The 26,653-nt window shown below is 41.3% G+C and overlaps 3 protein-coding genes across 3 annotated transcripts; 2 read left to right on the plus strand and 1 right to left on the minus strand.

Annotated features, from left to right (window-relative positions):
- Positions 1-508: 508 nt before the first annotated feature.
- Positions 509-2,330, minus strand: LOC127125811 (auxin response factor 8). The gene is made up of 2 exons (XM_051054636.1): positions 1,203-2,330; positions 509-1,086 (listed from the first exon to the last, which is right to left on the minus strand). The coding sequence occupies exons 1-2, from the start codon at positions 2,235-2,237 to the stop codon at positions 592-594; spliced, it is 1,530 nt and encodes a 509-aa protein (XP_050910593.1). The 5' UTR covers positions 2,238-2,330; the 3' UTR covers positions 509-591.
- A 75-nt stretch (positions 2,331-2,405) lies between these two features.
- Positions 2,406-4,117, plus strand: LOC127125813 (auxin response factor 8). Its single transcript, XM_051054640.1, has 2 exons — positions 2,406-3,455; positions 3,572-4,117. The coding sequence occupies exons 1-2, from the start codon at positions 2,421-2,423 to the stop codon at positions 4,064-4,066; spliced, it is 1,530 nt and encodes a 509-aa protein (XP_050910597.1). The 5' UTR covers positions 2,406-2,420; the 3' UTR covers positions 4,067-4,117.
- Positions 4,118-5,253: 1,136 nt separating this feature from the next.
- LOC127125812 (triacylglycerol lipase 2) lies at positions 5,254-21,762 on the plus strand. Its single transcript, XM_051054637.1, has 9 exons — positions 5,254-5,503; positions 5,623-5,724; positions 5,801-5,941; positions 6,035-6,145; positions 6,243-6,386; positions 6,480-6,520; positions 6,651-6,730; positions 21,135-21,230; positions 21,331-21,762. Exons 1-9 carry the CDS (start codon positions 5,327-5,329, stop codon positions 21,648-21,650), a joined length of 1,212 nt encoding a protein of 403 aa, XP_050910594.1. The 5' UTR covers positions 5,254-5,326; the 3' UTR covers positions 21,651-21,762.
- Positions 21,763-26,653: the final 4,891 nt, after the last annotated feature.

Below are 26,653 nucleotides of genomic sequence, written 5' to 3' on the forward strand. Positions count from 1 at the left end.
TTTTAAAATAAATTTTATTTATTAAAATGATTGTCTTATTGAAAAAGGGAAGAGTGCTATTTAGAGGGGATCACTCTCCTAGTTTCTCGGAAGAATTGAAGAAGGTGGTACCGAATACTCCAATTTCTAAGGTAAGATATCTTATATATATAACCAACAACGTGAGCTTGAATCCAAATTGTATCATTTTGTGTAGTTGTTTTAAAACATTTTCTATCTTTTTTTCTTCACTTTTCAGGAAACTAGCACAATTCTTGGTAATGTGCACCAATTTTTTGAGCCTTAGAATGCACATCATGCAAGATTGACAGCAACTTCTACTGCTTCAAGAACATCTTCAGCCTCCCCTACCCGTAATCTTATCACTTATTCTCAGTCCATTTTCTTTATCATTTTTTTGAAGTTTATTATCTATCTCTTCCGAAGTAGGATGATCCAATACGAATTCCATTTTCACTACCAAGTTTCCTCTTTGAGTGACATGATATAAAATTTCAGCTTTAGAATACACATGATGCAAGATGAATCAGAATTGAAAACAAACGTGTAATTGTAAGAATACATAGTTAACTTCTTATAAACCAAACATGTTTATAGGATCCACTCACATTTATTCAGTTTTTTCTTCACAGCATTTTCATGCCCCGGGTCAATCCTAATGGTTTGGCCTAAAAGCACAATCTGAGTCGGCTTTGCATGATCCTGCTTCTCTGATGCTGAGCACGAAACATTCTCACTGTCATTCGCCTTTTGCAATACAGCGTTACTCGGGACTGTCATCGATGGTGTAGCATTGTGATCAAATGGTTGTTGGAAATTAGGATTCAGGAGACCCAATGGAGACTCATTGATGTGAAGGTCTGATAAAGAGAGACCAAAAGGATCATGCCTGGCTCCCTGCATACCAGCAGGACTAGTTTCTGGTAAATGAAAAACTGGCATTGAAAATTGGCCATCAATGGGGAAAGCTTGATATTCAAGCAATCTCGGTTTCTTCCTTGACGGTGGCATGTTCGATACTATTTCCACTTGCCACGGATTCACCCTTTTCGTATTTTTAAGTAAATAAGATACATCCCAAGTAACCTAAAAAGTATGATATAAAAAATTATTAAAAGCAGAAACAAAGTTGAAAATGCAATTAGTTATATTTGATTATTACCTAGTTCAAAAGGAGTATGTAATGATAAACAAGTCTATACCTGCAGAAGTCTCCAAAGAGAGTCAGGCCATGCTGGATCAGCAGCCTGAACAGAAGCAATTGTTCCGATAAAGCAATGTGTCCTTGACGAGTCTTCCATTTCAATGGCCATCTTGAACCTCATTCCACAACACCGCCTAATTTGGAGTGCTTTTCTAATCAAAGAGGGTTTCACAAAAAACTCGGGAGTACCAACCCGAGGATAGTAAACGACATCAAACGGCTGCATATTGACAGCAAGTCTTACTGCTTCAAGAACATCTTCAGCCTTCACTTTTCCCCTCCCCATAATCTTATCACTTATTCTCCATCCATTTTCTTGATCATTTTGTTGAAGTTTATTATCTATCTCTTCTGAAGACGAGGTAAGTCCGAAGTAGGATGATCCAATACGAATTCCATTTTCACTACCAAGTTTCCTCTTTGATGAAGGGTTAACTCCAATATCGTTTTGTCTTTTAGACCTTCGAATTCCAACATGAATATCACCATTTTCAGCCCTCAAAAACACAAGGGAATCCCCCGAAACTAACTGCTTATCTTTTAGAAAATCACTCCACCCAGTTGTTAACATATGCACCTTTGGCGTGCCCCTACAAACATGTTTGAATTCCCATGTTTCACCGTGAACATCCGTGACATAAATGTCCTGGGAAGTATGGTTACCTAGATAATCTAATGGAGGAAAAATGGTTTCTACACAGATCTTAGGACAAAATAATCCACTAGAAGCATCAGTACGTGTCAAGGTTTTTGTATAAGATTTATATTTATTTCTAGTTACGGGCATATCATTGATGCCACCAACAGCGTCATCATCAAAACTAACGCCGGTATTACTCAGAGGAACAAGCCTAAGTTTTGCATACAATTCATCTGTGTGAGGATCAGCCCTATAATGGATTGCTGCAACTCTACATGAAATTTGGGATGGAATTTTGGAGTTAGCACTAAAATTGACAGGTTCACATGCATGCTCAGCATGACCTTGAGGGAAGTAGAAGATGCTAGAGTTAACTTTTGGAATCTGCACCATTGTTCCAGCAAGAGCATGCCACAGCTGAGGATCCACATCTTTGTTCCCATCAGTCTTCTTCTTCTTTGACTCTCTATTGCAACCTTTTTCTTTAACTTTTGGAAACAATGAGAGTCAAAGAAGAAGAAGACTGATGGGAACAAAGATGTGGATCCTCAGCTGTGGCATGCTCTTGCTGGAACAATGGTGCAGATTCCAAAAGTTAACTCTAGCATCTTCTACTTCCCTCAAGGTCATGCTGAGCATGCATGTGAACCTGTCAATTTTAGTGCTAACTCCAAAATTCCATCCCAAATTTCATGTAGAGTTGCAGCAATCCATTATAGGGCTGATCCTCACACAGATGAATTGTATGCAAAACTTAGGCTTGTTCCTCTGAGTAATACCGGCGTTAGTTTTGATGATGACGCTGTTGGTGGCATCAATGATATGCCCGTAACTAGAAATAAATATAAATCTTATACAAAAACCTTGACACGTACTGATGCTTCTAGTGGATTATTTTGTCCTAAGATCTGTGTAGAAACCATTTTTCCTCCATTAGATTATCTAGGTAACCATACTTCCCAGGACATTTATGTCACGGATGTTCACGGTGAAACATGGGAATTCAAACATGTTTGTAGGGGCACGCCAAAGGTGCATATGTTAACAACTGGGTGGAGTGATTTTCTAAAAGATAAGCAGTTAGTTTCGGGGGATTCCCTTGTGTTTTTGAGGGCTGAAAATGGTGATATTCATGTTGGAATTCGAAGGTCTAAAAGACAAAACGATATTGGAGTTAACCCTTCATCAAAGAGGAAACTTGGTAGTGAAAATGGAATTCGTATTGGATCATCCTACTTCGGACTTACCTCGTCTTCAGAAGAGATAGATAATAAACTTCAACAAAATGATCAAGAAAATGGATGGAGAATAAGTGATAAGATTATGGGGAGGGGAAAAGTGAAGGCTGAAGATGTTCTTGAAGCAGTAAGACTTGCTGTCAATATGCAGCCGTTTGATGTCGTTTACTATCCTCGGGTTGGTACTCCCGAGTTTTTTGTGAAACCCTCTTTGATTAGAAAAGCACTCCAAATTAGGCGGTGTTGTGGAATGAGGTTCAAGATGGCCATTGAAATGGAAGACTCGTCAAGGACACATTGCTTTATCGGAACAATTGCTTCTGTTCAGGCTGCTGATCCAGCATGGCCTGACTCTCTTTGGAGACTTCTGCAGGTATAGACTTGTTTATCATTACATACTCCTTTTGAACTAGGTAATAATCAAATATAACTAATTGCATTTTCAACTTTGTTTCTGCTTTTAATAATTTTTTATATCATACTTTTTAGGTTACTTGGGATGTATCTTATTTACTTAAAAATACGAAAAGGGTGAATCCGTGGCAAGTGGAAATAGTATCGAACATGCCACCGTCAAGGAAGAAACCGAGATTGCTTGAATATCAAGCTTTCCCCATTGATGGCCAATTTTCAATGCCAGTTTTTCATTTACCAGAAACTAGTCCTGCTGGTATGCAGGGAGCCAGGCATGATCCTTTTGGTCTCTCTTTATCAGACCTTCACATCAATGAGTCTCCATTGGGTCTCCTGAATCCTAATTTCCAACAACCATTTGATCACAATGCTACACCATCGATGACAGTCCCGAGTAACGCTGTATTGCAAAAGGCGAATGACAGTGAGAATGTTTCGTGCTCAGCATCAGAGAAGCAGGATCATGCAAAGCCGACTCAGATTGTGCTTTTAGGCCAAACCATTAGGATTGACCCGGGGCATGAAAATGCTGTGAAGAAAAAACTGAATAAATGTGAGTGGATCCTATAAACATGTTTGGTTTATAAGAAGTTAACTATGTATTCTTACAATTACACGTTTGTTTTCAATTCTGATTCATCTTGCATCATGTGTATTCTAAAGCTGAAATTTTATATCATGTCACTCAAAAAATTGGTGCACATCACCAAGAATTAAGCAAATAAAACACACAAGAGTTGACTAATCAACTTCAATAATATTAAAGCAAATGGAGAGTTTGAGATTTTCTCTACTCTGTTGTTAGTTCTAGCATCTCTCTTTTATTGACTGATCAATAGGGTGAACAAGTAATATTAGTATAAACGAAACTTAAATTTGAAATAGATGATTAGTATGGAATTAACATTATAATGACAGAAACAATGGAGATTGAGCATTCAGGTATTATTAGAAATGAATAAAATTTAGTATATTTTTTATATTGCAAAAACTGGTTCATCTCTTAGAAATTGATATATGATAATAATATATTTGGTGTTGTTTCAGGGAGTTCATCAAAAGAGGCAGCGTGACTGTTGTATTAGCAATGGAAGGAAGAATGAACTTTTGATCTTTTATCAGAACCTTTTAAAACACTCATTCCAACTACCAGTCATCATGTTGTGCATTTTTATCGAATATTTTCAAGTGTCACTGGATATGTTTACCACCTAATTTTAGTTATTGTAATATATAAAAAGATTAAAGAAATGTATAATGTTTTCTTAACCATGCTTAAGGAGATGCATAATATTTGTTGAGTAACAGTTTCTTAACAGAGACTACCAATTGCATAAAATTTGGAGTTTAAGTATTTGTTAAGATTAAGCCATAGTACATGTACAAACTCCATGCTTCTATGATAAGATAAGTCTCTAGTCTAAGTTTCTAATACAAGGCTTTGTTTGGTTTGTGATAAAAAAAAGGAACTATTACACAACATTTTCTTCATGGCACATGTTTTGGCTTTTTATATGCACCACATTGGTCTGGTCATAGGTCACCTCTGAAATTCATAACCATCCACGCATTTCATGTTAAGCTAAGGAATCATGTCACCAAAATCCAAAACACAGTAATTTAAAAGTATCCAACAATTATTGACCCCACAATTGCATTTTTTAAACCACTATGTCCAATCTATTGACAAAAAGGTGGTTCAAAACTCCTCATGTGAATAACTTTTTTAACTTTATGTTTATCTTTTCCTTCCTGTGTTTTTATTCTGTTTTCTTTTCATATAAATAATGTCTGAATTAGGAAGATTAATTCATCAAGAAAAAATAGAAGATGGCAAAGATTTCACTCTCAATAACACTTGTGATTCTCTTGTGTGGTTTAACTCTTGCATCAAGAACTAAAATATTACCCCTCAGCAACACTACTACTGCATTGGCTCCAGAACTCAATGATGGTGTTTGTTCATCACTAGTGAAAACACAAGGCTATGCTTGTGAAGAACACTTGGTATGTATACACTGTGCAACATTGCTTTCATCTGTTTCTGTTTTTTATTAGAAATCAGCAACTTTTAGAGAAATTTAGTACTTCTAACTAGCTTTTTATGTGTATGTGATTGCTTTTAGGTAACAACAAAAGATGGTTATGTTCTCAACATGCAGAGAATTCTACCAAGGGGGAAACCTGGAAATAGCATACCAGTTGTGCTACAGCATGGACTATTCATGGTTACTAACAAACTTTGTTTTTTGTTATTGTTGTTGTTGATGTTGGAAATTAATGTAATGTTGTATGTTTTTGTAGGATGGTGTGACATGGTTGTTGCTACCACCAAGCCAATCTCTTGCATTCCTTTTGGCAGATAATGGTTTTGACGTTTGGATTGCTAACTCGCGCGGAACCAAATATAGTTATCAACATACATCCTTTTCTAGTAACAGCTCGGTTAGTCCTCGAAATTGAAAATCTCCGAACACATTAGCACTTTTATGTAGGCCAATTTGAGTCCATTGCTTATATGAAGTTTCCATTGTTTAGGATTACTGGAATTGGTCATGGGATGAATTAGTTGCATATGATCTTCCAGCAACATTCGAGTACGTGCATGATCAAACTCGACAAAAACTACACTATGTTGGTCACTCACAGGTGATTCATTGGTGAAATTTTTTCATCTTTTCACCTCTCCATATGTATAATTCAACGCGATATTAAAGAACAAAGGTTTTTGGATTGTTTTTTGTAGGGAACTTTGGTTGCATTGGCTGCCTTTTCCAAAGATCAACAACTGGACAAATTGAGATCAGCTGCCTTGCTTTGTCCAATTGCTTATGTTGGTCAGATGACCTCACAAGTAGCTAAAAAGGCCGCAGATAATTTCATCGCAGAGGTAACTGTTGTTAATCATAGATACATTGTAGATATGATTATTACTCAAAATTCAAATTATTAACATTGAACATATGCGGTTCTTTCTCAACAGACACTATACAAGTTGGGAGTTTTCGAATTTAGTCTGAAAGGGTAAGCAATTCTTATTATCTTTTCCGTGACACACATTAAGCAAGTATAATAAGACTAATCTTATGATGCTGATTAATCATGAGTTCAGAAATATCGGCTTGACGCCATCTTTCCTCTAATGTTTGAATAGGGGATCTGTTGTAAAGTTTCTTAAGGACATGTGCGCGGGAACTTCCATTGATTGCACCAACTTGTTTACATCTTTCACAGGTTTTACGCATCTTCCAATTTAGCAATAAATCCTCATACAAAAGGTTTATGTTTCCCGTTTGTAATACCCCAAAATTTACCCTTCATTTTTCCTAAAAAAAAAAAAAAAAAAAAAAAAAAAAAAATTAAAATAAATAATTAAAATATAACAAATTATTTTGGACTTGGGTCTCCCTCATTCCAAGCCCACAAGTCCACGAAAATCAGCTATAAATATAAGAGTTTCAGTAGGGTTTCAGACACTTGGAAATTCCCTGAGAAATAGACTTGGAGTTCACGTGGAGTTTCAAACCTAGGAACTACTCTGCAGCAACCTTCGGGCAGCCCTGAGAAGTTCATTCCGCCTCACGCAAACCCTAAACGTTGCTTCGCCAATCCGGCCTTGTCTTCCAATTTTAACAGGTTTCTCATCAGGTATGCCTCTGTTCCTATTACTCTATGCCTCGGATTGAATACTGAATATATGAGGTAACCTCAGGTTTGGCCCACAGGGTTATATTTGTGTATGAATATGTGATTTATGCCTTGACTGTTTAACAATTTCGTTTATAAGGTGAATGCCATAGGATCTGGAATCTTTAACATCGTGCAGGTACCAATGGGAAATCCAAATCCCGCAGGTGCTCGCTAGCCGCTTCGCTAGGCGAGCACGCAGCGAAGCTTCGCTAGGCTTTCGCTAGGCGAAGCAGTCGCGAATGTGACAGTATCTGCTCTTATTCTGTTTTGTTCTAACCTGTTCTTTGTGTTGCCATGGCCTTGTTATCTTTTGATTTCATCCTGTTTGCCTAACCCCTTTTGTTGAGTTTTTGTGAGGGCTCACATATTCTCGTAGGGATACCCTCCGGAGGTTTATTCCGATTTCCCGTACTAATTGGTTTTCTTTGATGGCATCAGCTTGGGAGAATCTCAGGGTCGCTTATCCTTTAATTGCTGTAACTTCGGATCTTGATCCGTGTGGTATTTTACTTCTTCCCTTTTATTTCTACTGTTTCTTAGCTGGAAGACCTCGATAGGAGGCAATGTTTGAGCCCCTTTGTGGCATTTTTTCTATTTCAAGATATATGTTTTGTGTGATGTGATTGTTTCCCCATAGGATGCGAGGCTTCGCATAGTCTCCCGTTTGCATGCCAATTTAGGTAGCACTGTTCCTCCGCCTAGGACTTCCTTTTTGCATGCGCGTTCCTACAACGCAAACAAAACCTAAAACCCAAAGCAACACGTTTACTCCTTTTACTACAGGCGAGTAAGTCTCCAAAGGTCGAGCATCCGGTAGATTGCGTAGTAACGTTGTTCACCCCGTAACATAATCCATAACCCCGTAGTTAGTCGAACTACGGCTTGCTCTGATTCTCATTCCAGATGAGATACGTAGGCATAAGACGCGATGTCTTAGCGAGCACAATTACCCCCAACCCATAGGTCAGCCGAGCTACGAAGACTCTGATTCTCATATTCAGATGAGATACGTATGCAGTGGATGCGACATCCGCGCGAGTCATTTCTCTTAACCTTTTTAGTAAATAGCACATTAGGCAAAACCATACCCTTTAAACAGAAACCGCATAAGTGGATCCCGTAGAGTACTACGGATGCGTAGGGGTGCTAATACCTTCCCTTCGCATAACCGACTCCCGAACCCAAGATTTGGTTGCGAGACCTTGTCTTTTTCTTTCCTATTTTCAGGTTTACTTCGAGCGTTTCCTTTCCCTCCTTTGGGATAAATAACGCACGGTGGCGACTCTTCTGTCTTTTTTCTTCGCCGGTTGTTTTTTTTTTCGCACTGTATTTTTCAGGTTGCGACAGCTGGCGACTCTGCTGGGGACTTTAGAAGTTGACCTCTTGCTGGTCCATTTTCCCTAAGCGAGTCCCTCCTAGCTTGTGTGTTTTCTTGTTTATTGAGTGTTCATTCTTTTGTGCAGTTACTTATTTGCCTAATTGCATTCATGTACATATGTTTGCTGTATCTGCTGCTGTTTGTTTGTTTGTTGGGATGGGGTGTTCTACGAGAGATAAGCCCATTACCCAGGCTTGAGTGTACACACAGGTTTTAGAGTGGATGTTCATGAGGCTTGCGTGGCATGTTGCTGCGTTAAGTCGTTCGTGAAGAACCACACCCAGACGAGGTTTCTCTTGGATATACTATGTCCTACGGATGTTCCGTAACGACATAATATTCCCCTAGAAATTGTCGACTCTGGTGACCATTTCCCGAGAACTCAGTCGAGGCCTCTCCTCCGAGACGTGATTATGTTAGCTCTGGTGGGCGCATTCTCGCTGATCAATCCGAGGACCCCGAGACTGGGAACTTGCTTTAGGATGTCCTGTTGAGGGGAGTCAGTGGAGGTCTTTTATTCCGTAATAATGCCAAACCTTCAATGGTAAACGTATTATTCGCGACTGAAGGGCTGAAGTTGACGAACTTCTGTTCTTAGAACCTACCAGTGAGGGGCGGGCTAAATTCAGGAAACCTTAACCTCCAACCAACCCGGTTTTCTGGAGCAGTGCTTTGATCTCGTATTATATTCCTCAGTGGTTTTCTCTTCAGACAGTGCAACCTGACAAATGCTCAAGCAGATACAGCAATCCTGATTGACACGCCGCTGCATTACATTCACATCATCACATCATTCTGCATTCATATCATTTAACACATGTTTATCCATTTCTAGGGGGTTTACATCTTCTTCTTGATTCCGGTCGGGGTTTTTTTTCTGGTTCTCTTAAGATGGATATTGGCAGAAAGAGACTCGTCGCCTACAAGTTTCCGGTGGTCTGTCTGGAGCTCATTCAACAGTTAATGAAGTTAATGGATCCTGGTTCTCTAGAAGGATTCCGAGAGGATTACGGTTTGATTCTAAGTTTCGTCACGGTTCTTTCCAAAGATCAACATGATGCTCTCTTCACACTGCTACAGTTCTATGACCCTCCATTGAGGTGCTTCACATTCCCGGATTATGTTTTGGTCCCTACTTTGGAGGAGATTGCCAGTTTTCTCAGAATTCCCATCAAGTCACAGTTGCTATTCTACAGCTCGGAGTGTCTGCCCGATCTCAGCATGGTTGCTTCAACCACATATTTGAGGGAATCAGTTTTGAAGGCTAATATGTGTCAGAAGGGAGAAGTTAACGGTTTTCATCTGAGTTTCTTATTGGGAGAAGCAAAGAAGAAGCTTGAAGATGGTGACCAGAGGGGTTTCAATGCTGTGTTGGCTCTTTGTGTGTATGGGATTGTCTTGTTCCCTAATGTCGCCAAATTTATAGACGTAGATGCCATACGCCTCTTCGTGTTGGGAAATCCAGTGCCGACCTTGCTGGGAGATTTCTTTCATTCAGTGCACCACAGGAATAAGAATAGAAAAGGAGGATTGTTGAATTGTTGTGCGCCTTTGTTTTATAAGTGGTTCAGTTCTCACCTACCCAAGCAGGAGCATTCGTTGATGCCAAGGACTCGTTGAGTTGGTCGAAGAGATTGATGGGGTTAAGAGCTGAAGATATTTCTTGGTGGTCTGACCGGAGTTTGCTTCGGGCAGATATTATTCACAGTTGTGGGAACTTCCCGAATGTTCCGTTGGTAGGAAGAAGAGGAGGAATCAACTATAATCCTTCTCTTGCAGTTAGACAGTTTGGATATGCCTTAAGAACTCCACCTTTGGAAAAGGATGTGGAAGAATCTCTGTTTTTCCATTCTTCGCCTGATTTGACTGTATCCCGTAAGGCAGCTGAGGCCTGGCTCAAGGTGATCAAGAAAGGAAGATTTGTGCTTGGAAAAGGGGATTGTAGAACTTACCCTCAGTATGGAGAATGGCTTCAAGGAAGAATCGAAGAGTTTGGTCTACCGTTTCCTATTGAAGAACCTTTGTATCCACCTACTCTTGAGCAGTCAGCAACGGTGAGCCGAGAGGAGTATGACAAGTTGAAGAACACCACGGAAGGACTTCAAATCTAGAACTCGGAGTTAAGGGAGAAATTGCAAGACTGTATGCATCGATTCCATGAGTCAGAATATCAGAAGGAGGAAGCCGTCAAATTGCAAGAGGAAGCCGAAAGGAAATTTGCTGTGGAGGTGAATTTCTTCAGGAAGACAGACGAAGCCTTGAGATCATCCAGTTGTGAGTTGAGGCGAGTCAAGCAGCAGTTAATGGATGCTCGTGGTAAATTAGCTGGGTGGCAAGAGCGATGGGATGCATTTTCAACTTCTCGGAAGACAAAGGAGGAAGAGACGGTGGCTGAACTGACTGGTCAGATAGAGAAATTGAAGACTTTGCTGAAGGGGAAGAACCATGAGCTGCTGTGTACCCGATCAACTAATGGTTATATCACAGATCAACTCAATGAGGCTCAAGGATATATCGAAGAACTCAAGACGCTGGCAAGTTTGAAGAAATCCAGACTTGAAGAGGTATTTGGAGAAGATGATGGGAATTACTACAGAGAACACATCAACGAACTGGATAGGATCATTCACAAGAGGAATCTGCTTATCCGGCGTTTGACAGAATCTCCAGAGCATCCTGACACGGTGGCGCTACTGGATGAAGTGAGGAACGGTCCTTATGGGTTGCATACAGGAGGCTGATTTCTGATTTGCTTGTTCCTCTCTTTACTTACTGCTTTGGTGTTATGTAGTGATGATCCACAGGCTTGTTGTGGAGATCCTCCTTTGATGTATTTTTGGCTAAGGCCCTTTCCTTGAACTCATTTGTATGATGGTTTCCCTTTATTACATCTTGATCTCAGAAGTTTATCCATGACTCGGCCTTCTTGCACTACCCACCTGATGTGAGACTGGAATCAAGGGGGTAGAATACCTTTTGGAATTGATAAACATGTCATTACATTTACATATTCATTGTCATATCTTGCATAACAGGTACCGCTGCGGTGTTCTCATATTGTTTGGTGTTCCACTAGCAGGATAGCTGACTCAGGCATTCACCGATACGGTACCCGGAGGAATCAACAGAGAGCAATGGAAGGTGTACAAGCAAAGCTCGCTGAGATGAGGGCCCGCATGACCCAATTCATGGATGTGGTTCAAGGGGTGGCTCAGGGACAACAAGAGCTCAGGCAGATAATACAGGGGAATCCCCCTGCTCAACCAGAGACAGTGACTGATCCTCCAGCTGGAGAGGTTAACGGACCCAGTGGACCAGGGCCTATCCCGATCTCGCACGCCAACCCCGGTCAACAGCCCGTTCATGATGATCAGGACGATCAGTTTCCCCCACTTCAGGAAGACTTTGGCATGGGTCATGGCGTAGACCCCATGTTCAGGAGATTGGAAGAGAGGTTGAAGGCAGTGGAAGGACAGAATCCTTTGGGAGTAGACGTTGCTGACTTAGGGCTGGTCCCAGGTGTGAGAGTGCCACCGAAATTCAAAGTCCCGGTCTTTGACAAGTACAAGGGCAACTCTTGCCCCAAGACTCACGTGCAAGCCTATTTCCGTAAAATGGTTGCATACTCTGATGACGAGAAGCTACTTATGTACTTCTTACAGGACAGCCTAGCTGGGGCATCCTTGGAATGGTATATGAGGCTGGACAGAGCCCACATCCGTTGCTGGAGGGATTTGGCGGAGGCCTTCGTGAAGCAGTATCAGTATAATGCAGACATGGCTCCGGACAGAACTCAACTTCAGAATCTGTCTCTTAAAAGCAATGAGTGCTTCAGGGAATACGCTCAACGCTGGAGGGAGACATCTTCCCGTGTTCAGCCCCCTATGTTGGAGAAAGAAATGGCCAACATGTTCATGAATACGTTGCCTGGACCTTATCTGGAGCGTCTGATGGGGTGCAATGCTTCCAACTTTGCTGATGTGGTCTCTACCGGAGAGAGGGTGGAGAATTACCTGAAGACCTGCAAGATCCAAAGTGGAGGAGGATCTTCGTCAGGGGTAAAAAAGTCGTTCGTTGGAGGGCATAAGCAAAGAGAGGGGGGAGTGAATTCTTTGGCTTCCTATCAGAACAGAGGTGTTAGAAGGAATAATTTCCAGAATTATCATCAACAACCGTATGTTGCGGCTGTGACCATTCCAGCTGCAGTGCCACAACAACAACAACCACCGCAGCGTCAATTAGCTCAGTATCAACAGCAGCAACAACCGGGTAACAGACCCGCTTATCAACAGAGGCAAAGGATGATGGACCGGCGTTTCGACACCCTTCCAATGTCGTACGCCCAGTTACTTTCTAGTCTTCAACAACTACAACTTGTGCAACTGCGCACTCTGGCTCCTCCTGTTGGTAGACTTCCGGTGGGTTACGACGCCAACGCTAGGTGTAGCTTCCACTCTGGGGAACCTGGCCACAATATTGAGAACTGCAAAGCTTTTAAGCACGTAGTTCAGGACCTCATAGATTCAAAGGCCATCGACCTTGCACCGGCTCCGAATGTCGTTAACAATCCCATGCCCCAGCATGGTGGTGCGAACGTTAACATGATAGAGGGAAAAGCCAAGTCCATTAAGGATGTGTTGAAGTTGAAGACTCCATTGTTGGATATCAAAGGATGCTTGCTGAAGGCCGATGTCTTCCCCGGTTGTGGGAAGGGTTGTTTGGATTGTGCCACTCAGAGTGGAGGTTGTTTGAAACTACAGCAAGGTATCCAGGCCTTGCTCGACAAAGGTATCCTCCAGGTTGAAGATTTGTCTGTCCAAGAGTCTATGGAAGGGGTTGAGGGAGAAGTGTTTGAAGATGCTACTGATGAATTCGCAGATGTTGTTCCTGTTAATTTTGTGATTCCTGGTGAAGTCTCTGCAGTCAACGAAGAAGATGGGGATAGTGATTGTGACATTGACAACTGGGTGCGTCCGAGGATCCCGGGTGAAGTCATCAACAATTGGTCTTCTGAAGAGATTATCCAAGTCACTCTTCTCGAAGAGTAATTTTCTTTGTTTATTCATGCATATCCAAGTCTTACGTTCCGCCCAGGGCGTAATGACTCATTGTAGGGCCCATCTATGTGACACTTGCATTTTTATCATAAATAAAGGACGTATTTTTGCATTCAAATATTTCGTTCCCTGTCTTTCTATTTTTGCAGTTTTTCAAAATAAAAAAATGGCAATGTTTCGTTTAGTTTTCACTTCTTGTTCACACTCATAAGCACATACCATCACTCATGCAGATGCACAACACCGGATCCTATTGATAACGGTTCTGCTATGGCTCGTTTCGACTTTCAAAATCCAATCTTTCAAGCTGAAGAAGAGGGTGATGAAGACTGTGAACTCCCTGAAGAACTTACCAGGTTATTAAAACAAGAGGAAAGGGTTATTCAACCGCATCAAGAGTCTGTTGAAGTGATTAATCTCGGCACCGAAGACGCCAAGAGAGAAATCAAAATAGGGGTTGCTTTGGAAGATAATGTGAAGAAAGGGCTGATTAAATTGCTGCAAGAATACATTGACATCTTCGCCTGGTCTTATCAGGACATGCCTGGGCTGGACACAGACATCGTGGTACACCGCTTGCCTCTCAAAGAAGGTTGTCCTCCGGTCAAGCAGAAGCTCAGAAGAACAAGACCAGAGATGGCTGTCAAGATAAAGGAAGAAGTGCAAAAGCAGTTGGATGCAGGGTTTCTAGCAGTCACCAATTATCCGCCATGGGTTGCAAACATCGTCCCAGTACCTAAGAAGGATGGAAAGGTACGGATGTGTGTCGACTATCGGGATCTGAACAGAGCTAGCCCTAAAGATGATTTCCCATTACCTCACATCGACGTTTTGGTGGATAATACAGCTCAGTTCTCGGTATTCTCCTTCATGGATGGCTTTTCTGGCTATAATCAAATCAAGATGGCACCAGAAGACATGGAAAAGACAACTTTCATAACCCCGTGGGGCACCTTCTGCTACAAGGTGATGCCGTTTGGTCTGAAAAATGCCGGAGCAACATATCAACGAGCTATGGTAACTCTGTTCCATGATATGATTCATCATGAAATCGAGGTTTATGTGGATGATATGATTGCCAAATCTCAGACAGAAGAAGAACACTTGGTGAATTTGCAGAAATTGTTTGAGCGTTTGAGGAAATTCAAGCTGAGGCTTAATCCGAACAAGTGTACTTTCGAGATGAGATCGGGAAAATTGCTGGGTTTTATTGTTAGCGGAAAAGGGATTGAGGTGGATCCTGACAAAGTGAAAGCAATACAGGAAATGCCTGAGCCAAGAACAGAGAAGCAAGTCCGTAGTTTCTTAGGGAGGTTGAACTACATTGCAAGGTTCATCTCTCACCTAACAACCACGTGTGAGCCAATTTTCAAATTGCTGAGGAAAGATCAGGCTATCGGGTGGAATGAAGATTGTCAAAGGGCTTTTGAGAAGATAAAAGAGTATTTACAGAAACCTCCAATCCTTATACCTCCAGTTCCTGGGAGACCTCTGATAATGTACCTATCAGTGACTGAGAACTCGATGGGGTGTGTATTGGGACAACATGACGAGTCTGGTCGAAAAGAGCATGCCATATACTACCTTAGCAAAAAGTTTACCGACTGTGAAATCAAATATTCGCAGCTTGAGAAAACTTGATGTGCTTTGGCCTGGGCTGCTCGCCGACTGAGGCAGTATATGTTGAACCATACTACCTTGTTGATTTCTAAGATGGATCCAGTGAAATACATATTCGAGAAGCCAGCTCTCACCGGAAGGGTCGCTCGTTGGCAGATGATTTTAACAGAGTATGACATCCAGTATACGTCACAGAAGGCCATCAAAGGGAGTATTCTGTCAGACTACCTTGCCGAGCAACCGATTGATGATTATGAGCCAATGAAGTTTGAATTCCCTGATGAAGACATCATGTCCCTCAAGATGAAAGACTGTGAAGAGCCAGTTGTTGAGGAGGGACCTGATCCAAACGAAAAGTGGACTTTGTTGTTTGATGGGGCTGTCAATGCTAGAGGTAGTGGAATTGGCGCTGTCATTACTACTCCAAAGGGTGCCCACATGCCTTTCACCGCTCGTTTGACTTTTGAGTGCACAAATAATGAAGCTGAGTACGAGGCCTGTATCTTGGGTATTGAGCAAGCCATTGATCTGAGAATCAAGACTCTGGACATCTTCGGAGATTCAGCTCTGGTGATCAATCAAGTGAATGGTGATTGGAATACTCTCCAGCCCACTCTGGTCCCCTACAGAGACTACACGAGAAGACTGTTGACTTTCTTCACAACGGTAAAATTGTATCATATACCTCGTGATGAGAACCAGATGGCAAACGCACTTGCTACTCTATCCTCCATGATCAAGGTAATTCGTTGGAACCATGCTCCCAGGATCGATGTGATGCGCCTTGACAGGGCCGCGTATGTGTTTGCTGCTGAACTGGTAGTCGATGACAAGCCTTGGTATCACGATATCAAGTGCTTTCTGAAGAATCAAGAGTACCCTGCAGGGGCATCCAACAATGACAGAAAGACTTTGAGAAGATTGGCAGGCAGTTTCTTCTTGAACAAAGACGATGTGTTGTATAAGAGGAACTTCGACATGGTTTTGCTCAGATGTGTGGACAGACACGAGGCGGACATGTTAATGCAGGAAGTTCATGAAGGTTCCTTCGGTACTCATGCCGGTGGACATGCAATGGCTAAGAAATTGTTGAGAGCGGGTTATTATTGGATGACCATGGAATCAGATTGTTTCAAGTATGCTCGGAAGTGTCATAAATGCCAGATTTATGCTGATAAGGTGCATGTACCGCCGAATCCTCTGAATGTGATGGCTTCGCCGTGGCCGTTTGCTATGTGGGGTATTGACATGATTGGAAAGATTGAGCCGACTGCTTCCAATGGGCATCGCTTCATCCTTGTTGCCATCGACTATTTCACCAAATGGGTCGAAGCAGCGTCATTTGCGAATGTCACCAGACATGTGGTTGCCCGTTTCATCAAGAAAGAAATTATTTGTCGCTATGGGATTCCTGAAAGAATCATTACTGATAATGGTTCTAATCTCAACAACAAAATGATGAAGGAGTTGTGTCAGAACTTCAACATTCAGCATCACAATTCTTCCCCTTACCGCCCTAAGATGAACGGCGCTGTTGAGGCGGCAAATAAGAACATAAAGAAGATTGTGCAGAAGATGGTCGTTACGTACAGAGATTGGCATGAGATGCTACCCTTCGCCTTGCATGGGTACCGCACTTCAGTACGTACATCGACAGGGGCAACCCCTTACTCCCTTGTGTATGGTATGGAAGCGGTCCTACCTGTTGAAGTGGAGATTCCTTCTCTAAGAGTCCTGTTGGATGTCAAGTTAGATGAAGCTGAATGGATTCGGACAAGGTTCAATGAGTTGAGTCTTATCGAAGAGAAGCGAATGGCAGCCATTTGTCATGGGTAGTTGTATCAGAGTCGGATGAAGAGAGCTTTTGATCAGAAGGTGCGTCCTCGTTGTTTCCAAGTCGGAGATTTAGTGTTGAAAAGGATCCTTCCTCCTCAGACAGATCACAGGGGCAAGTGGACTCCTAACTATGATGGACCGTATATTGTCACCAAGGTTTTTGATGGTGGGGCTTTAATGCTTGCAACTATGGATGGTGAAAACTTCACTTCCCCTGTGAACTCAGACGCAGTTAAAAAATACTTCGCATAAAATAGACCCGCTGGACAGTAAAAAAGAGTAGTCCAGGCAAAAATGGGCGTCCCGGCGAACCAAGAAAATGAAAGGGTTCGGGCAAAAATTAGGGACAAAAATAAAAAAAAGATTGTACACCCGGTAAGTTGAAAACCTGAAAAGGCAACTTAGGCAAAAATGGGTATCCCGGTGGATCGAAAACCCGAAAAGGGCGATCCAGGCAAAAGTTAGGGATTAAGCGAATGACTGCGTTCTGAGTAGCTCTGAATCTCATCTCGTGCCAATGACTGGAAATTTTTGAAGGATAGGAAACAGTCCAATCACTCTTTCAGAAAGCTGATCATCTGGAGGATCTTGAAGACGGGCAAGTCATAGCAGAATTGGAACCCAATAGAAATCCACTTCACATTGCCATTAGATTAATTTTTGTTTTATCTATTGTGCGATTACCTATTTCCAGGGATTGCTTCTTAATGTAAATGCCTATTCAGAGGCCATTCAATCAATAAAATCATGTTATTCAGTATATCTCTGTTTTCATTTTCATTTTACTGTTTTGTTTGCGAAAATGACGTCCGAATTTTTGATAAACATTGCATCATGACACATAAGGGCTTTACAGGTACATGCTCAGTAAACATTTAAAATTGCTGTAAATTTTGAGTGCCTTGGATCGTCTATTCAGAACAGATACCCTCGGGGCATTTCTTTAAAATCCCCTTGCAGATGATCGTGAATATCTTCCCCAGAAGTCACCAACAGACTTCGGTGTCTTATCCCTGTAGAGCTAATTAGAGCGTTGGATTCTTCAATCCCCAGCAGGTTTTCACCACTGTACTTCCCCAAGCGTTTGTTTCAGGACATACACTCCCCAGTAGAGTTGACAGTGCCAGACTATATATCCCTAGCGGAGTTGACAGTGCCAGACTGTATCTTTCCAGCAGAAGTGGCTGCTCCTTAGAGTTCGATGCCAGATCGATAGTCCCAATGCCAGATCCATGGTTTCTTTCCTTGAAGCAGAACCTCGGTACCGTATCAGTGTTTGCTCCCCCTGCTGAGTCATCTCTCGCAAATCGTGGTTGCCAGAACCATTGTAGCTTTCCTCAGCAGCAGGCTTCCAATGCCATTCCTTCCCCGATCAGAGTCTCGGTATGGCCAGAACACCGCATGGCTAGTCATCTCCCCACAGAATTCTTTGCGCTGTGCATCTCCAACAGCCTTGCCAGGGTCCAGAAGATGGTGATCATTTCCCCAGCAGATCCCCTTGCCTCGGCTTGGCATTCTACCCAGCATTTCGCATCCCTGCATGTAGAATCATATTGCATTGCATCCTTCCAAATCGCGTAGCATTTCCATTTTCATGGAGCATTACGCCATTGAAAAATTCAAACATATGCATGTAAACATAAAACATTCTCGGTATCCCAAGTGATAAGCTAGAAGTTGTTTCCAGTACTCAGACTGAAGATTGTTCATGACTTAACTTTGTGTCATTGGCCCAGGCGCCGCCTCTATTATCATTCCCTATTTCTGCCGATGCTGACAGGCATGAAGTTTTCCGGTATCCAGACCGAAGTGGCGTTCAGGCCAGTTTTCCGGTATCCAGACCGAAGTGGCGTTCAGGCCAGTTTTCCGGTATCCAGACCGAAGTGGCATTCAGGCCAGTTTTCCGGTATCCAGACCGAAGTGGCGTTCAGGCCAGTTTTCCGGTATCCAGACCGAAGTGGCATTCAGGCCAGTTTTCCGATATTCAGATCGAAGTCCTTTCCAGTATTCAGACTGATGAGCGGCATTCCGGCCATGGTTATTTCTGTGTTACCATTTATTTTGGTATGCAAGTTAACATTCTTTATTCAGACTGACTCTCACCGTACCAGACGGATTCTTCTTTCAAGACCACCTCTTTGCCGATTCTGACAGACATTGTTACTTCATTTCACTTCAGTGCAAATTTTTGGGCTTTTATTGTATTCAATCCCTTGATACCTCGAAAGCACGAAAGCAGCTGTCATCTTCCTTCCGGGTCTCCAGTTGATTGAATAGGGGCAGCTGTAATACCCCAAAATTTACCCTTCATTTTTCCTAAAAAAAAAAAAAAAAAAAAAATTAAAATAAATAATTAAAATATAACAAATTATTTTGGACTTGGGTCTCCCTCATTCCAAGCCCACAAGTCCACGAAAATCAGCTATAAATATAAGAGTTTCAGTAGGGTTTCAGACACTTGGAAATTCCCTGAGAAATAGACTTGGAGTTCACGTGGAGTTTCAAACCTAGGAACTACTCTGCAGCAACCTTCGGGTAGCCCTGAGAAGTTCATTCCGCCTCACGCAAACCCTAAACGTTGCTTCGCCAATCCGGCCTTGTCTTCCAATTTTAACAGGTTTCTCATCAGGTATGCCTCTGTTCCTATTACTCTATGCCTCGGATTGAATACTGAATATATGAGGTAACCTCAGGTTTGGCCCACAGGGTTATATTTGTGTATGAATATGTGATTTATGCCTTGACTGTTTAACAATTTCGTTTATAAGGTGAATGACATAGGATCTGGAATCTTTAACATCGTGCAGGTACCAATGGGAAATCCAAATCCCGCAGGTGCTCGCTAGCCGCTTCGCTAGGCGAGCACGCAGCGAAGCTTCGCTAGGCTTTCGCTAGGCGAAGCAGTCGCGAATGTGACAGTATCTGCTCTTATTCCGTTTTGTTCTAACCTGTTCTTTGTGTTGCCATGGTCTTGTTATCTTTTGATTTCATCCTGTTTGCCTAACCCCTTTTGTTGAGTTTTTGTGAGGGCTCACATATTCTCGCAGGGATACCCTCCGGAGGTTTATTCCGATTTCCCGTACTGATTGGTTTTCTTTGATGGCATCAGCTTGGGAGAATCTCAGGGTCGCTTATCCTTTAATTGCTGTAACTTCGGATCTTGATCCGTGTGGTATTTTACTTCTTCCCTTTTATTTCTACTGTTTCTTAGCTGGAAGACCTCGATAGGAGGCAATGTTTGAGCCCCTTGGTGGCATTTTTTCTATTTCAAGATATATGTTTTGTGTGATGTGATTGTTTCCCCATAGGATGCGAGGCTTCGCATAGTCTCCCGTTTGCATGCCAATTTAGGTAGCACTGTTCCTCCGCCTAGGACTTCCTTTTTGCATGCGCGTTCCTACAACGCAAACAAAACCTAAAACCCAAAGCAACACGTTTACTCCTTCTACTACAGGCGAGTAAGTCTCCAAAGGTCGAGCATCCGGTAGATTGCGTAGTAACGTTGTTCACCCCGTAACATAATCCATAACCCCGTAGTTAGTCGAACTACGGCTTGCTCTGATTCTCATTCCAGATGAGATACGTAGGCATAAGACGCGATGTCTTAGCGAGCACAATTACCCCCAACCCATAGGTCAACCGAGCTACGAAGACTCTGATTCTCATATTCAGATGAGATACGTATGCAGTGGATGCGACATCCGCGCGAGTCATTTCTCTTAACCTTTTTAGTAAATAGCACATTAGGCAAAACCATACCCTTTAAACAGAAACCGCATAAGTGGATCCCGTAGAGTACTACGGATGCGTAGGGGTGCTAATACCTTCCCTTCGCATAACCGACTCCCGAACCCAAGATTTGGTTGCGAGACCTTGTCTTTTTCTTTCCTATTTTCAGGTTTACTTCGAGCGTTTCCTTTCCCTCCTTTGGGATAAATAACGCACGGTGGCGACTCTCCTGTCTTTTTTCTTCGCCGGTTGTTTTTTTTTTTCGCACTGTATTTTTCAGGTTGCGACACCGTTATCACCTACATTGATACTATTATAATACTTTCAGGTCCAAATTGTTGCGTAAACCCTTCGCTAATAAATACCTTTTTGGATCACGAGCCTCAATCATCAGCAACAAAGAACGTGATCCATTTATCTCAGAGTAAGTAGTCCTACGACAACAATGTGTAAAATAAATTCTAGAGTAATTGTTTGTTCTATAAGAAAGGAATTGAATTTGAAACCTATGAATATTATGACAGTGATCAGAGAAGGAACCGTATCAATGTTTGATTATGAGAACCAAGACGAGAATATTCGACACTATGGACAATCCACTCCGCCAATATACGACATGACAAGCCTTCCGAATGAGCTTCCTCTTTTTGTTAGTTATGGAGGTGCTGATGCTCTTTCTGATGTGAAAGATGTTCAACTTCTGTTAGAAAGTCTGAAAGATCATGAAGCAGATAAACTCGTAGTTCAGTATAGAAACGATTATGCACATGCAGATTTTGTTATGGGACAAAATGCTAAACAAGATGTATATGAACCACTCATATCGTTCTTTAAGCTTCAGTGATATTTCTACGGAATACTATATAGTACAATGCACACCTTATAGAATTTTTTGAAATTACTTTGTTTCCATGTTCTTAAGAAAGTTGACAAATACTGATGCTTCTAGTGGATTATTTTGTCCTAAGATCTGTGTAGAAACAATTTTTCCTCCATTAGATTATCTAGGTAACCATACTTCCCAGGACATTTATGTCACGGATGTTGTCGGAAAATATATTACTATTTCTGATTTTATTATTGTCTTTAATACTACCTTTATTTTTCTTTATTCTCAATTAAGAATAAAATAAATTATAATTATTGTATCTTCACTATATAAACCAGCTAAGGCCGATGAATAAAAAATAACAGCTTTTACCAATTTTTTTAATATGGTATCAAGAGCACTGGGTTAGGGGTTACCGTAAAAGTTTTCGGTTACCGTAAAAGTTTTCCTCAACCTATTTTTGTTGGGTTAGGGGTTACCATAAAATTTTCTTGTACGTATTTTTTGACCCAATTCACATACTCTATTAACCTCCTATGGCGAATGACAACAACATGTGGTCTCCCCTATCACAAGCCTACACTGGATCCAACCATGGCGACCAACCACAATCTGATTCGGGCGGTGGCCGTGGAAACGGCAGTGGCCGCGGAAACGGTGTACATGAGGAACCGTCGGTGGTCATAAACAATAGCAGTAATGACGACCAACAACAATCTGATTCGGGCTTCAGCCGTGGAATCGGCGGTGGCCGCGGAAACGGTGTACGTGAGGAACCGTCGGTGGTCATAAATAGTGGCAGTAATGACGGCAACAATGGAAACAGGAACAACATTGTTTTTGGTGACGGTTATTCCAACATAGGCGGTAATGATCGAGAGGGTTCCTCATACTCCCTCAAGGTCAATATCCCTAAAATGAATGGGCTCAAACCGTTCGATTGGTATTGGATAGCAAAGGAAAAATTGATTTCTTAACCGGAGCAGTAGCTGAACCGGCAACAGGAGACCCTCGTTACAAACAATGGAAGTCGGAAAACTCCTTGATTATTGTGTGGCTGGTAAGCTCTATGGAAACTGGAATAGGTAAGCCTTACATGTTTTTACCTTCTGCAAAGGATGTTTGGGAAGCTGTTAAGGAAACATACTCTGATATTCAAAACTCCTCTCAAATTTTTGGTTTAAAATCAAAGTTATGGCATGCGAAGCAAGGTGACAGGAGTGTAACTGCTTATTACAATGAACTGTTAACACTGTGGCAAGAGTTAGATCTCTGTTATGATGACAAGTGAAGGTGTACAGAAGACAGTGTTTTGTTTCTCAAGAGGCAAGAAAATGATTGTGTATTCATGTTTCTCGCTGGGCTCAATAAAGACCTTGATGAGGTAAGAGGTAAAGTTTTAGGAAAAGTACCATTGCCAACTCTTCGTGAAATTTTTGCAGAAATAAGAAGGGAAGAGGCACGACAAGGAATTATGATGGGTAAGACACAACGAAATTCTGAATCTGAAGGCTCAGCTCTGGCTACTAGGAACCTTGATGAGGGAAGAAGGTCAGACAAAGTTCCTTGGTGTGATCACTGCAAGCGCGAATGACATACACGTGAAACTTGTTGGAAGCTCAAAGGCAAACCTCCTAACTGGAAGAAGAAAAGTGGTCGTGCATTTTAGGCTAGTAATTCTGATCAAGGGCAGCAATCTCTTTCGTCTCAGTTCCCATTCACTACGGAGCAACTAGACAGACTGTACAAACTCCTTGAGTCTCCAACCCCTTCTTGCTCTATAGCAACAAAAGGTAATTCTGCATTTCTTAGTGTCAGTCCCAGTCATACTTGGATAGTAGATTCAGGAGCCTCCGATCACATGACAGGTGAATCTACTTTGTTCTCTTCATATAGTCTATGTGCAGGTAATCAAAAAATAAAAATTGCAGATGGCTCTTTTTCAGCCATTGCAGGTAAAGGGTCAGTTGTGTTGTCTCAAATGTTAACTCTTAAAAATGTCCTTCATGTTCCAAATTTATCTTGTAATTTAATATCCGTGAGTAAATTAGCCCAAGATATAAATTGTCAAACTAATTTTTTCCGATCTCACTGTGTCTTTCAGGATTTGAACTCGGGGAAGATGATTGGCAGTGCTAAGGAGAGTGGAGGACTCTACTACCTTGAAATTGGATCTGCATCACAACTACCTTCAAAAATAATAAGTTCCTGCTTTGAGTCTTTTTCCGTTTTGAATAATAAAGATGACAACATTATGGTATGGCATTTAAGATTAGGTCATCCTAGTTTTCGTTACTTAAAACACTTGTTTCCTAAGATATTTCACAATAAAAACTTTTCTTCGTTTAAATGTGAAGCATGTGAATTTGCAAAGCATCATCGTTCCCAGTTTTCAATACAACCTTATAAACCATCAAAGCCTTTTTCTATTATACACAGTGATGTTTGGGGCCCTAACCGTACAAGTACACTCTCTCTCAAAAAATGGTTTATCACATTTATAGACGACCATACAAGAGTATGTTGGGTGTACTTGTTAAAGGGAAAATCAGATGTTTGTCAGGTTGTAAAGAATTTTGTTTTAATGGTGCAGAACCAATTTCAAACAAATATCCAAATCTTTAGAAGTGATAATGGCAAAGAATATTTTAACACTATCCTGGGTGATTTTTTTCTAAAAAATGGGATTGTTCATCAAAGTTCATGTCCTAATACTCCTCAACAAAATGGAGTGGCCGAAAGGAAAAATAGACATTTACTAGAGGTTGCTAGAGCTCTACTTTTTTCAAATAAAGTACCAAATTATTTGTGGGGCGAAACTGTTTTAACAGCTGCGTATTTAATTAACAGAATGCCCTCCAAAATTCTCAATTTTCAAACTCCTATTAACGTCTTCAAAGAATGTTTTCCTAATACTCGTGTTTTAACTGATTTGACTTTAAAAATCTTTGGTTGCACAGTCTTTGTTCATGAACATAAAAATGTTGGAAAACTTGAGCCACGTGCTATAAAATGTGTCTTTGTTGGATACTCCCCAACCCAAAAAGGATATAAATGTTTTGATCCAAAAAATAAAAAAATATTTGTCACTATGGATGTTACATTCTTTGAAAATAAACCTTTTTTTGATGACACTCATCTTCAAGGGGGGGAGATAAACGAAGACTCGTTTCAAATTGAGGACATGAGTTTTTTAAATAACTTATCTTTACCAATATCACAAAATTCTAAGTTTTTTACACCTGCACCAATAGAAAATGGCCGCGATTCTTTATCTGATCCTACTCCTGTCATGAGTAAGGAACCTTGTGAATCCGAGCCTACATTTTCTCTTGTAGAAAATAATGAGAATCCTGAAAACGATGATAATGATGATCTAATTGAAATGCCACAAAATAATGAGTCACTTCAACAAAACAAATTTGAATTAGGAAACGGGACTTGGAAAGGAAAGGTTTTTGTGAAAAAGCACCATAAAGGAAAGGACAAGTCCACATCTCAACACTGCCAGGAATCTGAACCGGGAAATGATCAATTTCCTAACAAAAGAAAAGGTAAGTCTATCTCTGTTTCTGAGAGTCGTATTTTGTATCCTGATATAGATGATCCTGTTGCCATTAGAAAACCTGTCAGATCTTGCACTAAACATCCCATGTCCAATTTTATATCATATTCAAATTTGTCTTCATCTATGTCTGCCTTCACTTCAAAATTGTCTAGTGTAGAAATTCCAAAAAGTGTACAGGTTGCTCTAGAAATTCCAAAGTGGAGGGAAGCTGTACTTGAGGAGATGAAAGCTCTAGAAAAGAACAAAACTTGGAGTGTCACGCCACTACCAGATGGCAAGAAGACAGTTGGATGCAAATGGGTGTTTACTGTGAAGTATAATTCAGATGGGTCAATTGAAAGGTACAAGGCTCGCTTGGTGGCTAAAGGCTTTACTCAGACCTATGGTATAGATTACTCAGAGACATTTGCTCCTGTTGCAAAATTGAACACTGTCAGAATTCTTTTGTCTCTTGCTGCTAACCTGGATTGGCCTTTGCACCAGTTAGATGTTAAGAATGCCTTTCTTAATGGCGATCTAGAAGAAGAAATATATATGGACATTCCTCCTGGCTTTGAAAACAAATTTGGATCAAATGTGTGCAAACTAAATAAGTCTTTGTATGGATTAAAGCAGTCCCCTAGAGCTTGGTTTGAAAAATTCACTCAGTCCATGAAGAAACAAGGGTACATCCAAGGACAGGCTGACCACACCTTGTTCACAAAATTCTCCCACGATGGGAAAGTTGTTGTCCTGATTGTTTATGTTGATGATATTGTCCTTACTGGAGACGATACAGTGGAAATGGCAAGAGTAAAAGAGAAATTGGCAGTAGACTTTGAAATCAAGGATCTGGGATTCATGAGATATTTTCTAGGTATGGAGGTTGCTCGATCAAAAAATGGTATTGTGGTTTCACAGCAGAAATACATTATAGACTTGTTGAAAGAAACAGGAATGAGTGGATGTCGTCCTGCAGATACCCCTATGGATCCTAATGCTAAACTTTGGGGAGAAGGTAATGTTTCTGTTGATACTGGGAGATATCAGAGATTGGTTGGGAAATTGATTTATTTGTCACACACCCGACCTGATATTGCTTTCTCAGTTAGTGTAGTGAGTCAGTTTATGCATTCTCCTTTCGAGGAACATCTTGAGGCAGTATATAGGATACTGAGATATTTGAAGGGAAATCCTGGAAAAGGATTATTTTTTAAGAAGACTAGTGAAAAAAATGTGTCTATCTTCACCGATGCCGATTGGGCAGGTTCAGTCACAGATAGAAGATCAACATCTGGATATTGTACCTATGTTTGGGGTAATCTTGGGACATGGAGGAGCAAGAAACAAGGAGTTGTAGCAAGGAGTAGTGCAGAGGCCGAGTTTAGAGCTATGTCTCAAGGTATTTGTGAAGGATTATGGATCCTTAGAGTCCTAGAAGAACTTAAGATGAAAATTGAGCTTCCATTGA

This window comes from Lathyrus oleraceus, chromosome 3 (assembly GCF_024323335.1).
Source record: "Lathyrus oleraceus cultivar Zhongwan6 chromosome 3, CAAS_Psat_ZW6_1.0, whole genome shotgun sequence".
Lineage (NCBI taxonomy): Eukaryota > Viridiplantae > Streptophyta > Magnoliopsida > Fabales > Fabaceae > Lathyrus > Lathyrus oleraceus.

Bases quoted from the DNA above. Each gene is read 5' to 3' on its own strand.
- LOC127125812 (XM_051054637.1), top strand. From the start codon at position 5,327: ATGGCAAAGATTTCACTCTCAATAACACTTGTGATTCTCTTGTGTGGT. The intron at 5,725-5,800 runs GTTACTAACAAA...ATGTTTTTGTAG, and splicing joins TACAGCATGGACTATTCATG to GATGGTGTGACATGGTTGTT. The intron at 21,231-21,330 runs GTAAGTAGTCCT...ATATTATGACAG, and splicing joins CGTGATCCATTTATCTCAGA to TGATCAGAGAAGGAACCGTA.
- LOC127125811 (XM_051054636.1), bottom strand. From the start codon at position 2,237: ATGGTGCAGATTCCAAAAGTTAACTCTAGCATCTTCTACTTCCCTCAA. The intron at 1,087-1,202 runs GTATAGACTTGT...CATACTTTTTAG, and splicing joins CTCTTTGGAGACTTCTGCAG to GTTACTTGGGATGTATCTTA.
- LOC127125813 (XM_051054640.1), top strand. From the start codon at position 2,421: ATGGTGCAGATTCCAAAAGTTAACTCTAGCATCTTCTACTTCCCTCAA. The intron at 3,456-3,571 runs GTATAGACTTGT...CATACTTTTTAG, and splicing joins CTCTTTGGAGACTTCTGCAG to GTTACTTGGGATGTATCTTA.